At 43.0% G+C, this 17659-nt stretch overlaps 1 protein-coding gene across 14 annotated transcripts in view; it reads right to left on the bottom strand.

Annotated features, from left to right (window-relative positions):
• Positions 1-2818, bottom strand: part of SNAP91 (synaptosome associated protein 91) — a 71865-nt gene extending 69047 nt beyond the window's left edge. For 11 of the 14 annotated variants that reach the window (XM_063330075.1, XM_063330082.1, XM_063330080.1 and 8 more), the window contains exons 1-2: positions 2661-2818; positions 1444-1602 (exon numbers count right to left, since the gene is read on the bottom strand). In XM_063330075.1, the coding sequence (XP_063186145.1) occupies positions 1444-1573 (130 nt within the window). In that variant the 5' untranslated portion in view covers positions 1574-1602; positions 2661-2818. Of the gene's footprint in view, positions 1-1443; positions 1603-2327; positions 2485-2660 lie in introns of those variants that run through there. The other 3 variants (XM_063330079.1, XM_063330076.1, XM_063330077.1) reach the window with 3 other exon arrangements.
• Between the last annotated feature and the right edge of the window lie 14841 nt (positions 2819-17659).

Raw genomic sequence — 17659 nt, 5'->3', positions numbered from 1 at the left:
AAAGCTTTTAGTAACAGATACAGTAGGACTGTCCAGACACAGCCTACAGATTAAGAAGTGTCGACAGCTACCAAACAGCAACATAAGATACATCAATAACCAAGACGACTTTTTAAAATATACAAGAAAACAAGAATACATGGTATCAAGACACTGATCTATTTAAACAACTGTTTAGACTCAAGTCAGTCTTCAATCAATACTGCTTACATCAGCATCTCTTAGACATATATACAAGAGTATTTAGATATACTAGAAGACCAACCTGCTGTTTGACACTTTAAGGGTTAGCTATGAAGTCATTAGCACTGAAATCTGGAATTATTTTCCAGAAGTAATACTACCTCATTTTAAGAAATGCAGCAGCATCAGATTTGTACTTACATGCACCTGCACCAGCATTACTTAGTAACAACCAGCAGCCAAGAAACTGCTTGGTATAAAACCTGCTGATCTTTACTTGAAAGTGTTTCTTACCATGTCCAAAAAAAAATAAATTGGAAAAACACTTAATTTTAGACATGAAAACCTGCTGCTGATCTACTGAGTTCAGTGCTGGACAGAGTTACTACTGGTAAACAAGACCAATTAACACCACGCAATTAAATTCTTTCACCATTCTACTCCTTGGTGTCTCCAAGCAGGGACTGACAGTTGAGTGGGCTGACAAGAAATAAAACTGTCAAGACAAAACATCACTAGCTCATTGTTTTTTAAGAAACGTTTTGACTTCAACCTTGTTTCATGCATTAACTAGCTAATGCCCGTCCAGAATAGATCCTAAATCTTTGAGGCAAAGCTACAGCCATCTTCAATGAAACATGATGCAAATCATCAGGCAGCTCATGAAGTTGCTCTCTGATATTTGGGACCTCAGCAGCAGCCATTAAACTCTCCAAAGGCTGTCTCCAGTCTATGGCGTAGCCTTATCCAACTGCCTTGCCATTTACACACACACCACCATCTAAACCTCTTCAGAGGTCCACTGTGGAGGCGGCTACACTCCTACCAGTGCTTGGCCAGCTCCTGGCGCAGCATTTGTGGCTCGGTCTAGCTTATCCTGACTGAAGCAGGCAGCAACAAGCGCGTGTCCATTTTGCCCCGGGTCCAATTCCCTCCCCTCTTTCCGACCCCCTGCTCCACAAGGCATGTTTGGCACTGCCTTCCTGGATAAAAGGCAAGAGGTCACGGCGGGGGGGCGGTGAAAAATGGCCGAAATAGTAGTATTATGCAATAACAGAAGAAACGCAATAATAACTCATCCTGTCCTGGAGATTTCTCATAACCCTTAGGGTTCGCAAGCTGGATTTACAGCAAGCGTGGCAACCAGTGGGCTGAAAGGTGCCCCGAAGAGCCCAGCGGGTAGCCTCCTCGGCCCTGGCCCTTTGCTTGGGGACACACACACACAAAAAAAAAAAAAAAAAAAAAAAAAGGGATGCTCACAGTCCAGGTGCTTTTTCTTGGGCCCCATCACTTCATGCGTGGTGGCTTTGCAGACGGCTCTGGCTACGGCCGATCCCGTAACGCTGTACTGAGCAGCTGCGATGCGATCTGTCAGCGTCTGACCCGACATCTTCGCTGGCGTGCCTGCTGCTGCCTGCTCTGCAGAGGCGGAAAAAAAGGGAGGGGGGGAAAAAAAAAAAAAAAAAAGGGAAAGAAAAAAAAACAACAACAACAAAAAAAAACAACACGGGAGGGGATGGGGAGATTCCGGGTTTATCGCCGAGGGGAGGGGGGGACACGGCACAGACACACACGGGCACACACACACACACACACAGAGCCACACGCACAATGGTCCTTCGGGCAGCCCGGCCCCTCCCGAGGCGCAGCCCCCCCCCCCCGCCCTGTTGTATAAGCCTTTGCCTCGCTAGAAGCCGCCTGGGGCAAAAATAAAGGGTATTTTAGAGGCTGCAGGGAGAGGATGAAGGGGAAATAATGATGGTGGCAGAAGGAGGCTGCACGCAAATAACGGACGAGCCCCCGGCGGCAGGGGAAGGAAGGAGTCGCCCCCCCCGGCCACCCCTAACCTGCCCCGGCAGCGCCCGGCCCGCGGGGGCGCCGCCGCCGCGCCCCGGCCCCGCCGCAGCGCCCGCCCCGCCGTCTCCCCGGTGGGAGATTATGGCACCGTTGCGCCATGTTATTCCCCCACACACACCGCCACCTCCCGGCCCCGATGGAGAACCCCCCCCCCCGACACACACACACACACACACACACGCCGGGAAAACGGGGCGCCGCTGGATGCGGCGGAGCCCAGCGCCATGCAGCATCCCAGGGCGGGGCTGGGGGGGAAGAAGGGGATGAAGCGAGCGCCAGCGGCCGACCTGTCAGTGCGTCCTTCCCTCCCGTCCTCCTCCTCCTCCTCCTGCCGCCGCTCCGGGGAGGGCACCGCCGCGCTGCCCGCTGGCGAGGCGCCCCGCGGCGCAGCACCCCCCCCCCCTTTCCCTTTCCTTTCCTTTTCCTTTCCCCCCTCCCTCCCCCCGGCCCCGGTAGCCCCAGGTGCGGGGCGGGCTGCCCCCCCCTCCCGCCGCGGCCGCCGGGGATGCGCTGGGCCGTCCACGCCCGGCAGCCGCCGCCGCTGCTGCTATTTCCAGCCGGCGGCTTAATCCTCCCGCAGCCTAATCCCCGCGTACTGCCGCAGCAGCGCCGCCCCTTACCCCGGTGCAGAGGGCGGGACGGAGCCCAGCCGAGGCGAACCGCCGCTGCCGCCGTCGCCGTCGGTCGGTGGCCCGGCGCAGTCAGGTGACCCCGCTCGGTACGGCCTGGCCGGGCCCGGTACCGTGGGGCAAAGCCCCCCCCACCTCCTTCCCCCCCGCCGCGCCTCTTAAAGGGGACGCGGAGGCCCGCCCGCCCGCCCGCCCAAGGTGTGCGGCGAGGCGCGGTCCGGGTCGCCACCCCAACCCTGCCCCGGTCGCCTCCCGGGGGTGGGCGATCGGAGCTGCTCCCAGGTGAGTGCCGTCTGGGGAGGAGCCGAAGCCACCGATGCTTCTTCCCCTTGTCTGCAGCGCACTCCTGTCGTTAACGCTTATAACAACGCAGCGAGGGACCCCAAAACTGCACGTACAGGAGATCTCTCCAGAACCTTTCTTTGGTGTTGTTACCGAAGATACCCAAAATACATCCCCAAAGGCTTTTCTTTCCCTTGTCTAACATACCCTAAAGGTTTTGGTTACAACGCCGCGATGACACATTGCCACAATTTTATTGCCTGATTGAAGCCTAACAGAGCGATCTGCGGAGCACTGAGAAATGTGGCACACATATATTACCATAAATCAGCTGAACTTAGTTTTGGAGTAAAGTGATTTAAGTGGGTGGGGTCTAAATGAAATGGTGCTGGTAGCAATTACTCCGAGCTGCTGTTAGAACAAACTTCAGAAGACGATGTAAGCGCCTGTTATTAATTAGCCGGAGAAAACAGTATGTGCAGTCAGTATTGAAGATTGGTGCATCTGAAGTGATAATTGGGTTGCGTTGCGTACAAAGACGTACAGCACCATTTTCATTTATTACGCCAGGAGCAGAATACTGACGAGGGATTGTGGTCTGTGACAGTATGAAACAGCAGCTTTTTTACTATACTTTTTCTTTTTTTTTTTACCTGACAACCAAGAGATTTGGAAGTCCTAGGTAGCCTGAAAGCTTGAGAATCCTGTTAAAACAATGGTCAAAAGTTCAAGTTACTGTTTCTATGGAAAATCTCTTCCAAGACAAGTTCAAATGGTGCCTGTGTCCATTGCAGAAAGGTGTCTGAATTTTCAGGCTTTCAATATTGGTTAAATCTCCTTGGTTTCTGCAGAGCAGATAAAGATATTTGGATTTCTCAAACACAGTGTTTGAATATGGAGAGGGCTTTCATTTCAAAAAAGACATAAAGTATATGTTAGTAATTGCTAACAATGAACATCAGAGGTCTGCAAACTTTAAATGTTCCCATAAGTGAGACTCGTATTCCAATAGTGAGAACATGTGTAACCACACATTCGGTAACAAGTGGCAAATGAATAAGTCCTGGAGTTGCACAGAAAGATAATATAACACTGTGTTCTTTAGCACTGTTATAGTCTGCAGTTCAAGTACAGATAAATTTTAATAATATTTAGAAATCATGTTTCATTTACCACAGAAAAGTTAAGTTCCATTCCTAGAAATTTTTCATTAACGGAGTGATTTGGGGGAGCTCAAAGCATGTCTTAGCAGAGGCGCACAAACAGTTTTCCCCCTGTAGTTCACAGTCAGTTATTGGAGTGATGGTGCCAATTGATTGCAGAAGTAAGAAACAGTTCGGATCTACAGATACTTCATGTTCCATTACTGGCATTAGGAGCGACTCCGAACTCTTCTTGGTAACGCTGATGGGAGTTTAGAACGGCTTGACTTTCCAAAAGACAAGAGGTTTAAGTGGTATATTATAGGGAAAAAAAATACACAAACTGTTCTGGAGTTCACTGGTTTCATCCAGTAGCTTCACTTGCCACAAGCAAGACAGTTTTCAACTTTATGCTAGGCAAAGTATTTAATTAGTGATGCAACTTTTTATTAATGTCTAGTGTACATCTTCTGAGCCGAGATTAATGTGAAGGTCTGGATACTTTCTGAACTAGTCCATATTGTTATCAGCACTTTGTGTCACTGCAGTTCTCATCTGTGTCACCAAAAACTACATGATCGTTGATACTCAGCTCATTTTATATTTTCATATTGTCAAAATATTTAAGCAAAAGGTAAGTCAGACAATTTGTACTATTGCCTTAAAATGTATCGTGAACTGAATTTAAATGCAAAGAACAGAGAGATCCTCCAGTATTTTGGTTATAAGCCAGCAGGTTGCCAAGGCATGAGGTGGAGTACGCAAAGGAACACATTGCAAGACTGCAATTACAGAAGCATTTTTAAGGTGTTAATTTATCTGCCATTACTTGCATATTCAGCAACAAATAACCAGTGTCATGAATAAAAACCACTGTAAAAATTTGTCTTATTTACATCTGTATTGTGTTTGGTCAGTACTGCTCTACATGGGGTTCCTCTTTATTGCTTGTTGCAGTCAGTGCGTGGACTTCCATTGACCGCTGCATACAACGATTTTATTGAGCAAAACCAGGATCACTTAACCCTGAGAGGTTCGAGAGGTATTTCAGACAAATATCATTCTCGACAAGCACGTCGTCGGAATTTCTGGTGCACTGTGATCTTTCTGAAAACCTAAGACGAGAAGAAAGCATCAGTCCTCTTAAAATTCAGAGTAAAGGGATGTGATCTACTGAAGCTGTTTTGCTTTTGGATTTCAAAACAACCACCATCCCCAAGAAAAACCCCAACAACTCCACAAAACATGTTTGTAATAAAAGCCATACAGGAAAAAGGAACCGCCTTGAATAAGGCAAGACCATGGAGGGAGCCGCCCAGGCCTAAACAGACAGAGGCTTGGGGTTATCATTTGACAAGGTGCTTTTAGATTCAGTCCTGAGAAGCTGCCTGGTGTGGTGGCTCTGTGAATCCCAGGTTCACAGCTTGGCTGGTGAGATGCACTGGGAGGTCTAGACAAGGGACATGTAAGCAGCTGGAAAGGGTTCTTGCTGTTAAGAATAACCCACAACAGTGGTTTTTTTCTCGACTGTTTGTAACTGTGCTTTCAACTTCATAATGAAGGCCCTGAAGGAGAGAAGATAGATAAATGACAAGCTGAACAGTCATTTTGAGTCAAATGCTCAAAGATAATTCTTAACTGATTTTGAAATGAGAAAGAGTTGGCCTTCAGGCACCCGCATGGAGGGAAGGAGGCATGTCTAGAGGCCGATTCATCACACCTCACACTGGAATTATGCACCACAGATGCCTGTGTCTCAGGTCATGTAAACCATGTAGGACTCGATTTCCCGCACTTTAAGTTTCATTTTTCTCACCATATTTCTGCTTTTTTTTATTATTTGTTTGTTTACCAGTTTTCACTCTCATGTCTTCCGGTTCTTCAGGCAGCTTCGATGCCCTTTCCTCCTGCTTTCACAGCCCAGGCAGGGGTTCAGCCCCTGTCCTGTTCATGCCCAGCGCTGTTGCTTTGCTTCTCCCTCTTGCACTTAGGGCCAGTGGTACAAACAGAGCTCCTGGAGAGGCTGGCTGTAACCATAGTGATAGCAGCAGTCCTGGACGGATCTGTTTAGCTCTGGAAAGGGGGGAGAAAAGGACTTTTCAAAGGAGGAGCATCCTCCTGACTTCCTATTAGGTTGATGGAGCCGGGTAGGTAGCAGTGTTCTCCCCCTATAGCACATGCAGCAGAAGTTGCAAACACCAGTGGATACCCAAATCATGCAATACCCAGGAGTTTCTATGCTTCTGCTGTTAAATATAAGTTCATCGCTTGGTCTTGTGTGGCTTCTGTCCACAACAATTCATTCACCCTCCTTAATGGCAGCTGTTCCAGTAGTTCCTTTGGTTACTGTGATAAAAAGCACCCATGAGAAATTAGAGCAGTGCTGTCAATTTTCCCATCAGAATGATGGCCCGAGAAGGACATGTGGTCATACTTCTCAAGTGGACTATTCATTAAATTTTGGGAGACCACTTGAATTACTTGTCCTGTGTATGAATCTAAGAGAACAACAATACACAATGGTAAGGGTACAGGCTAGGAGGTGTGAGTATATACTCTTACATCCCATAGGAAAGGACTTTTCTGTGTTCATGAAGAAATTTAAAAATTAAAAAGGTAATTTAGATAAGGGAGAGAATTAATATGAGGGAGAAAATTATACAAATATAGCTAACAGGCTCAGGCTCTTTCACTGTTCCCTACACCATGTCACACCAAGGTCACGTCCTGCAGAATACAGAGCGATTGGCATATAGCAGACTTAGGTGGCAATTGGCACGTGTTGTGTTGTTCTGTACAGAGCAACCAGGTATGGTCCTTCCCCTTATCCATCATGCTGGTTCCCGCAAGGACAACCTTAAAATCTCTATAATCTTGGAGATCTCTGTTGTCTGATGCATTAGTGGACTCAGCCACCCACGTCTCAAGGATAACTTTTGCTTCTGGAGTAGTTTTTGGCTTGGGTCTGGCAATAACACTGAGGTTAATAGACCAGAAATGGGACAGATGGACACACGTATCAGAAGTGGGACAAAAGTCCTGTAATCATGAAAGTCAGCACCCGTGAAACTCCTCACTATTTGGTATTGATTTTGGTCATTAATTTTCTAATCTTGGTAGTGCCTCCAATGCAGAAGTCTGGAGTTATGAAGTATATTGCACTTCTGCACAACAGGCTCAAGCTGGGCTTAATTTATTTTTTTTTACCTTTTCTTTTATACTGAGCACTAATCTTACTCTATGGATTTGTTTAAACAAGTCTGTGTACCAAAAGCTACCTGACTTGCTGCTTCTATAGGTAATGTGTATTCTAATATATTCAATGTAGAAATAGCAGCTTTATATGGATATTAGACAGAGGTGAGAATTAATTTAAGGAAGTCCACAGGTCAGTTTAAATACAAATATTTAATATTCTGTTGAAGCTGCTGATAGTGGGAAGGGGAACATCTGTCAAATAATTTAGGTGAAGTCATGCTATGCTTCACAGACATTAGCATGAAACAGATTTGCAGGAGTATATAGAAACAGATAATTTACCACTAATTGACTTTTAAAATTTATTACTCATTGACTAATTGACGGTCCTGTCTTTGAACACAAAGTAACTCTGAAGGCATTAATCACAGCTGCATCATTTCCTCAAAGAGGGAAGGACGCTGCGTGAAATGAAGTCCAAATTTCATTTCTCCTTGTGCCACATTTAACTAGAAATTGTGGTCCATGGAACAAGCAACGGACTTTTAACCTACCTTGGCTTTGTGGTCATTACATTTTTCTATGCAAGCAAAACCCAATTTTGGGGGGGTAAAGGTGCCTTATTTTGTTATTCGTGCAGCATTTTGCTGCCAGTGGTGAATTGCTGTTGTATTAACAATTACGGTAATTATATAATTGTAATAACTGTGTTTTAATCTAACTGTGGTTTTATTCTGGTGGTGGCCAGCATGGCCAGGGGTGCTTCATTTGACTGGCACTTGTCCAGCTTCTGTGTGCTCTGCCGGTGCAAGGCTTACGCTGCTGTAGCTTACCCTGAGGGGAAGCAGCACAAGTGGCTGAAACTAGGGCTGAGAAGCAGTTAGCCGCGATCTGCAAAGGAGAAGTGCTCTCTAGGCTCTTGCAAAAAGAAAAGCCTGTCAGGAGAAGGCAGTTTCGGTTTTTGGCTGTGCCAAATCAGTAAAGCATAGCTGCCATCCTGAAGCCTAAGCCTGGTCTCTCACCTACTTGTCTGGCTCTTGGCAGCAAATCTCAGCGGCAACTTGCCTGTTTCTGTAGAAGGGGGGCTGCCATTAGACAGTAACTTTAATGTGCTGAATACTTTTCAGTAAATTATGTGCATTTACAGCATGTTTTTATTTTACGTTTCGTGCAGTATCTGCAGGAGCTGAAGGACAGAGAATGCTGGGCAAAAGCCATTAAGACAGTGGACCTTCAGTCAAGGCCAGGAAGGACGACCCACCTCCTGTTCATGAACTCTGCCAGGTGTCGTGAACTGTCCGTTTGAGCTCTTCGGCATCCTAGAAGCAGGTTTTAACCAAGTAAGAACTTGGTGTATTGTAGAAAGAAGCTGAACTACAAGGAAGGTGTTGCTGGGGCTCAGCATAATGCGTTTTCCTCACAGTCAGTGGAAGTGTGGTACCATCCAAACTTCAGGACCGAGCTTTTGACCACATATCGCGTGCCCCGTCTGCTGCTGCTCTAGGCTCAGAAATACACGGCTGTACAGTAAAGTGACAGCAAAGTATTGTCAAAGTCTGCTAAGAAATTTCTGAAGTTATAATTTCAGTGACAGATTTGTTCAGCAGAGGTTCAATAGATGTCAGATACATGTCAAATAAAAGTAAAATTTTCAACCCAGAAGGTAAAATAAGTTTTAAGCAAAAAAAGATAAGCATGTGTTTAATAGGGGAGGGTGGTTAAGGTTTGTAATATGTCATGACCAAATACAACCTCTGTTCACTTGAAAAGAAGCTGGATTAGGCAATTACATACATGAACATATGTTAAAACTTATATTGTATGTATATCACAGTGATGTTGTTCTATGTTTTTAGCAATACTTAATCCCTAATCTTTTAATGGTTCTGGTATTTTCAGTGCACATTATAATTTTGCTAAGGCCTCTGACCGTAAAGTTCAGTCTGCTAATGTAAGACCAAATTCTTCAGCTATGCTTTATAAGTGGTAGCATGACTGGTATGGCTTGGTATGTTCGCACTTCGTAGTCTTCCAGGCTTGAAGTTGCTCTTCGACCTAATCTGCCCACCCACAGGAGGACACTTTTGATTGTACTGGCCTCCAGTGGCAACCTAGGGGCTGTTTCGGTGCTGCAATGTAGTCAGTCAACTCCTTCTTCTTCATTTCACATGTTATACATTTACTTGGTCTTGCACAATGTTGACTGCGTCACAACCATATAAAGGACTAAGCCCTTCTGATTTTGGATTGCTTGGTAAACTGGGATCATTACCAACACTTTAATACAGTCAAGTGTATATATCTAGAAGCAAATCCTATAAGATTACTTGCTGGAAAGCTTTTACTCTGAAAAAGGATTAGGGGTCATAGCAGGCAAACAACATATTTGAACTTCCAGTGTGATGCTGTGTGGAAAGACCTGGTCAGACTTAGGACTTTATGATCAGATACCACCAACAGGAGCAGGGTATGGCATGGATGACACTGGCACTACCAGACTGCTTAAATTTGGATTTTCCTGTTCTCTTTAAAGAGTTTTGAGAAAATGGACTAGAGTCTTAGGAGGCTCTTTCTGTCCTCTTGATAGAGAGGTGCATTTATCTCCTCACGATAGACACACGGACCATGGCTGTAGGCTGCTTTCCACAAAGGGGAAGAATTTTTCCACTTCTCCAAATTAGCTAAATCATTTGATAAAAGAGGAATCAGAAGAGGACAACTAATTTTCTTTGTCAGGAGCATCTGTAAGAGGTAGGATTTTATTTCTGGCATATTTTTTTTCTGCCCAGCTGTAGTTGTTGCTACTATTTCTGCAGAGGGAGAGATGCGCACCCTTTTGCACAGGATGGGTGGTTCAAGCTGCCTCCAAGCCAAAAGACAGACTTTCTACTGGCTCTCACAGGTGCAGGACTGTACTCAGGTTGTTTGCAATCTCCAGTCCTGACAGAGAACTGGAATGAACAGTGACAAACATAAGTTCCCTTGCCCATTCCTTAGCTCACTGTGTGGCCTGATAATGATCACTTATGTGGAAAAAACCATATATTCTAGCACAGGAGGAACATTTGCTATTCCTATGTTTGCACACACACTGTGCAGGTAAATATTTGGCATAAACGTTGCCCAGAGCAACCCTGATGCTCGCTGCTGCTCTTCCTTCAGTAGTTCTATCCAGTGCATGTAACGGGGCCATGTTTGCTTGCCCCATTTCTTTGTGGGCCTCAAAACGTGCACTGAAAATACCAGAACTATTAAAAGATTAGGGATTAAGTATTGCTAAAAGCATAGAAAAATACCAGTATGATATACATATGAGGGCATTCCTTTCTTTTCTTCTATCTTCTTGTTGTGAGTTGATTTTCTCATTTCATCAAAGCTGCTTATACTTGAATAGAAATCCAGAAAAGCAGTGCTCAATTTCTTGAAAATCAGGACTATAAAACAGAATCATGGATTTGGCACTGGGTAGATAGATGGGTTAATTTTATTCTTAAGACCAGGGTAGGAATGTTTCCTCATAGGCTATCACAAGAGAGCGTAATTTCCGCAGCAGGTGCAGGACCTGACTTTAGTTAGTAAACTAAAATACTACTTAAAGAATGTGCATCGAAGTTAATTTCTCCTTCAGTTTTGTCCAGTTGGGTGAGAACAATGTTGACTGCTCAAAATATACAAAAATATACCAAATAGGAAAAGAGGTGCTTAAGCACCCTCTTTACCTAAGCCCAATTGTGTTTATCCTGCTGGTGCCTCTCAGTCTAAGGGGAAAACAATTACCTGTTAATTACTTTGTGTTCAGAAAAAGAGCCAAACATTTCCTGATGCCTAGGAGGAGAAGGAGACCAGCATTATTGAGGTTTTTCAACCTTTGTTTAGCTATCTGATGAGACAGCCTGTTTTCTAGAAGTGCTGAGTGCCAGTGCTCTCCTTGAAAGTGATGGTACTGAGTATCTTGCAACTCTGGAAAGTGTTGTTGTCGGGTTTCTAAGATCCAAAGGTTGACAGGAGCAAGTTACTGACCCTGCCTCAGATGAGAAATTATATATGTGGGAGCTAATGTTGTGCTAAATTTGGGGTGAAGTAGGGAATTCAAGGCTAAAACTAGAAAATGGGATGCTCTTAAGCATGCACACTTGCAGAGGTAGCATCAAGAAATGCTGCTTCTGGTGGGCAGAATGGCGAAAATGAGGAACTGTGATAAGGGAAGTGGCTTGATAATCAGATTCTCCCAGAGTGAGGCCACATAAAAGAAAGCATAGTAGGGCCTGCAAGAGCAGGAGGCTAAAGACGATTACAAATTCTTACGCTTGAAAGAGAGAAACAGCCTCTAGAAGGAAACATGGATCGAGACCAAGATGTGGACAGGGATTGCCTATCTGACGATGTTTACTGGGCTACTTATTCATACCCCTGGGTATATAATTAAGTTCCTATATGGAAGACTTCAGTCTAAAATAATAACTGATCCAGATGTAGTATGAGTCTCATTTCTGTGTGTTGCTAATAGAAAAATTATGGCCGTTATTGAATAGCATTGATTGTTGACGTTTCTGCTTCACAATGTACTTTGCTTTAGCCTTCATTTCTATGGCGTCCTCCATTCAAAGAACTCCAAGTACTTCACGAATGCTAATTTAACCTTCCCACTTCACTGTGTGGAAGGTAAGTTTTATTACCCCCAGGGACTGCCTTCTCTTTATGTCGAGGAAGTGCTTACCACGTTGCTGGCACCGCTAGAGACCTTCTATAATAAGCTAGAGACCTAAGGAGCAAAACCAATAAAGGGCTATCTTTGTTCAATGTGAACAAATTCTGCTAGTAAATCTCTAGGCAGTAAGTTTAAAAATGGGGAGGAAAACACAGCTGAGTAAAAAAAAAAATAATTAAAAAAGATGCAGCAAGGATGTCATATAGAAAATACATATACAAATACATTATACTCCATTTATATTTCAGTGTACAAACAGTATGAATAAGCACATGGGTGCATGTGTGTGGCTTTCAGCTGTGTAAATGGCAGTTAATGGGTCTTACGGCTGTACTTAACAGTGAAGAATATGGAAGTTTATCCTCTTGCATCTTTTTTGCATTTACAGTGTCAGACTTGGCAGATCAGGACAGAACACTCAGTATTTGTGGGTGTTTCATCTTGATGAGTTTGAGTGGGACTGCTGTAGAGGGAGGCTTAACCCACTGCATAGTGCCAACATATTTATGTGCCTTTTCAATAATTAACGATATGCATTTCTGTCTCTTTAGTAAGCATTCTGTATAACATGCAGAATTAGACACTGCTTTTTACCTACACTGAATTTCACCAGGATTATAAAGCTATTTTATAACTACTCGTGAAGAAGACAGAATGTGTATACCGTTACTTTAAACCTGGAATGTATGCATTTTATGTATGTTAATAGTAGTATCATCATTAAAGAAATTAATTTTTTGATGGGGGTGAACTGGTCTTTCTCTCTGACGACTGATGTTAGAGAGTTCACTGAATACACTATGGAAGTTCGATATCCAGAATGCTTGCTAGTCGTTCTGATCTCCAATAATGACTTTGGAATAGACGTAATGAAGTGGAATAACTCATTTAGATTGCATCTTGTCAACATCATTATTAATTTAAACCACCCATTTTTGAAAATTAAAAGTAGCTGTTGACGATCTGCATTGGCAAACTGAGCGGAATAGTGGGGCTGGATTTCCAATCTGCTGCAGCCCTTTCATGTAACTCCTGCCCCATAAAGGATCTGGAAACCTACCAGGATCATCCTACAAGCATTTCTAGTGGCATAAAACCAATATATGGATGGCACATTCTCTCTTTCCAGCCCTTCAGGAGGAAAGATGGCTGATCTCAACCATGAATGACATTAATGTGGACGCTTCAGCTCTTCATCATGGTTTTTCTAACCTTTGACAGGCACCAAAGAATTTTAGTGGGCACTGCAATGCATCAAACAGACCACAGCTCAGCTGTATTAGTGAAGCTAGGCCTAAATTACGTGGTAAGCCTTTATTTAAAATGCCAGAGCAATTTATAGAGTTAATTCAAACTGCTAGAGATTACCATAGCATTTAGACTGTTTTGATGATACGAGACAAGGCAGGAATGCCTCTGTGTGCTCTGATTTTTAGTGTGTTGGTTCTTCACTGCACTCAGACATCCTTGAAATGTTATTGAACTGCCTCAAACATTTTTAAAGGAAGAAAAAGAAGTTTGCCCCTGCATCACTGGCTCACAAACTGGGAAAAACAAAACCAGGACTCTTCAAGCTTTCTTTTCTATTGTGCACTGGCAGCAAAAGATGATGAGGTAACACCTCTTTACCCAAATAAATCAGATGCTGGCAGCCTTGCCTGTGCATCCCTTGCACACTTACAATTCTCTGCACTAGTTACCTTGGAGGGTTAATGTCTGATTGTCTTGTTTTATAATTCAGTCATGCTCTGTCCCAGCACTCCTCTAGAAAGTTTTAATATAGATACTTTACAAGAGCATGGAACGTAAGAGGACGGTATATAAAATTACAGAATATAAAATGTTAAAATTTGGCAGATTTTCTATGTCATTTTGATGCAGATGTAAAAGAAGAACCTGGGTCTTAGAGGCTTCATTCACAATCAACGGTGTGAATTACAATAAATGTAAGACCTTGCACAAAGGCTCTATAAGAATGACGTGATTCTTCTGAGACAGAGTGGGGTTAAAGAAGACAGAGGTCTTCATGATAATCAAGCACGTTCTCTCTACAATACAAAATCCCCCACAAAAGAAGGAATCTGAAGAACCTGCGTACAATAATGTTTTTTTTATTACAGTTTTGTCATTCACATTGCTGTAGAGGCTTATCAAAAGTTTCAGAAATGTCATGGCTCTGGAAGCCAAATTTAATTATAACCTTTGCTGTCAACCCTGAAACACAAAGCTATAAACAAATAAAAATTCTCTCTGAGACTCACTGAGCCATCTTTAAGCTTTGCACTGAAGTTTGCTGATTTTGAACAATTGGATGAGGTGGGTTCTTCATGATTGCTAAAGCACTGCGAGTCCATAAACTTGGTTCTGGCTCACATTCAATCCACAGCAACAAGAAACTTCTTGTGATATTTTAGGGGAAAATTATATAGCTGAGATATCTGTTTAAGTGCATACGCATCTTCAGGTTGTGGTTTTTTTTAAAGCAAGGATAAGTAAGCATTTCTTCTCCATGTAACATACATAGCAAATAAAGAATTAGAGAATATTTTTGAGTGGCTTTGGATATATTCCATCTCGGGTCTTTATATTTCTGTTTTCCCAAAAGGATAATACTAAATTACAAAAGTTCACAGCAAAGAGAAAATAAAATAGGGTGTTCTTAAAATAATAATAAAAACTGCAGTGAACCTGCTTCTAGCTCCCACTCGAGGGACAAGTAAAAACCCAGCTACTTAACATTTAATGATCTAAAAAAGATGAGTTGAGTCATACTCAGCTTGGAATCAGTTGAGGATACTTTGGGGATAGTTTCATGAGAGGAGGTTACCTAAACAAGGAATACTTTCCTGTTGCTTTTTACAGTACCTCACGTGTAAGTATTGCCTTGAAAAGAGTAAACAATGTGACATTTTCTTAGAAAAATAATCACTGGGGGGAAAAAAACAGAGAATATGTAAAAATGAAAAGAAGCTAGACACTTGTAAATGGGGAAGCACAAGCTAATCACAGAAGCATTGCTCTCGAGTTGTCACTCAGAAGGGTGATGTCCTTGTCTGTGGTTGTTTCTATATTCTATAACCTTCTTCAAAGTTACACGTGGTGTTAGTTCTCATTTACACTCCTGTCATCATTACAGCAGAGTTTATTGCTCTGGCAATATCACAGGTTTGTAGAGATGGGAATCTAGCTCTAGGAATGTGATTCATTTGTTGAAATGTGAACATCTATCTGAGCTATTTATCTGCTCTTTAGCCAAGAAGTGGCAATTCTGAGGTACAATCCATCTTATCATAAAATAGATGTCTTCATAAAGATCAGATGAATTCCACATATTTCTCTCCCTTGACAATAAAGGAAAGCCAGATAATGAGCTCACACACAAATATCCATGGTGTGGGCATCTAAAGTGACCTAAGATGAATCTTAGTCGCGGCTTCACTAATATAATTAAAACTCCATGGCCTTTACTTCCCTGTTAACACTGTTATTATCCCTGAATGAATGATGTGAAGCAGAGACGATGGGATAGGACACTTGACAAGTATTACCTCTGGAAAGCACATAACATGCTGGAACCTCTCCAGTGTCTTCGTATGCTTCTGCCAGGGATTTCAAGAGTGTAACCGGTTCCTTGTAGCTGACAATTTCAGAGGCTGCTGAAGTGCAGGATGAACACCTGGTCTTCAGCAATAATAAAGGCTCCAGGCTGCATCAAAGGTCACAAAACCGGAGACCTGCTGAGCTGCTGGAAATAATTCAGATCATCCTTCTTTGCAGTCTTCTTTTAAAAGGAAAAGATATTTCAGAGGTGGCGAAATTAGAGTTCTCCGCAAATCCTGAGTAAACGGGCTTTAATATTTTTCCTTGAAACTGAGTGGGAGAGGTGGGGAAAGAGAAGGGAAAGGAAATTCCCTCTGTTTTGCAGACGCAGATGGAGGAGGAACAGGACATCTGCTCCTCCATCGGGCTGCAGTAGTGGCTGCTTCCCTGGAAGAGACCGTCAGGAGGGTTTCTGACCTATTTGTGCCATGTCCTTTTATCTCCTGCTACTTACGTGACCCAGTAATAGTACAGCATAGAAAGTTAGCGTGACTTATTCAGCTCTCCACGTAGCTGTTTCAGGTACTGCCCTTGCACAGGTCAGGCACCCCACAGGCTAATTAATCCCCACCCCATCCATGTGGGTGTGTAGGATGGGTAAAAGGGTTTTGCCTTAATATTACCATCTCATTCCCTCAGCAAGTCGACTTCAATATGGCAGAGTTTACTAGAAATACAACACTAAGATCTTCACCCAGTGTAAATCAGAGTTGTTTTATCTTAGGAGAAGAAACTGCAAAATTTAGAAAAGGCGCTCTGTACTGTTGTACCCAGTTCGGTGACACTTAGACCCGGTGGCAGCTCTGGAGCCTTTTAGCTAGTGGTGATGCCGGAAGAAAATTAGTGAGAGAGCCTACGTGTCTATGCGCGAGCGCGCAAGTCTGCAAGCAAGCACACGTAACGCGGTGGAGATTTTAGAGATCACGATCACACAAAACAAGAAAGCACCACAACACATGGGAAGTATATGAAGATGTGCCCGCACAGTAGCCCGTGGTGCCTTTTCTAATCTCATATAAACTTGGGGGGGAAAAAATTAATTTAGAATTTAATTTGCTTATACGTAAGCACAGGGAAGCAATTGGTAGGAAAGATGCATGCCACTGTGTGTATCTACTGAAAAGTCCCTCACTGGGGAAGGTGAGTGCTGACTATGGGACTACGAAGGGAATAAGTTACACTTTGATGTGAATACAAGTTTTAGACTTTGAATCTAAGAGAGCATCCTGAATATGCTTAGATTTCCCTTCCCCAGTTTTTGAACTTGCATAGAAGTGGCAGACATAGATCATCACAACATACTCCTCTCGCAACAAATAGCTGATGCATAATCTTTCAGCACTGAGAATGGTCTTAATTTCATCTAATGTTTCTCACTATGGTTCAGTACCTTCTGTGACTTCAAGACGCGTTTGATTGCTGACAAATATGCATGTATTTCTTGCATTTAGGTCTTTAGTTTAAAAAAGCAATACTTTCACTGCCAGACTGCCAGAACATAAACTTTAATAAATATTATTCTACCTTCTGACAAATCTTTTTTTTTTTTTTTTGTATACTAACAGATGACCCATAAAGTACATATTTCATTCCAGATTACCATGTCGAGTTTTGTAAGAAAACAAACTGGTATTTGATCACCAGCTAGCCAGTATTCTTGCTGCAGGTTTTGAAGTCACAGCTAGACATAATACTAATTGTACTATCAAAAAACAATCACGGAACAATTCACCACTCTAAACCTTGAATTCAGCCCAATCTGTGCACAGGTGGGAGGTGTTAATCTTTTTTTTTCTCCTTTTTGTTTTTTTTTTTTGTTTTGTTTTAATTAAAGATTTTAAGACCAAGGAATAGAGTTCGGTACAACATTGATTTTATATGCTTGCTTTCTGGCTCATTTGTGATGGCACTGCTCAGAGCATGCCAAGCAATGCTTGTTTAACATGAGTTAGATAGTTATTCTTCCTGATTTTTTCCTCTAAAATCCAACTCATTCTGTCATTGAAAGGACCAAATATCAAAAATATAAATCAGGGCAGTTGTTAAGATAAAAGTGTATG

The sequence above is a fragment of the Chroicocephalus ridibundus genome, chromosome 3, assembly GCF_963924245.1.
Source record: "Chroicocephalus ridibundus chromosome 3, bChrRid1.1, whole genome shotgun sequence".
Lineage (NCBI taxonomy): Eukaryota > Metazoa > Chordata > Aves > Charadriiformes > Laridae > Chroicocephalus > Chroicocephalus ridibundus.
Note: the sequence above shows the minus strand (reverse complement) of the source record. Positions and strands in the feature narration are given on the sequence as shown.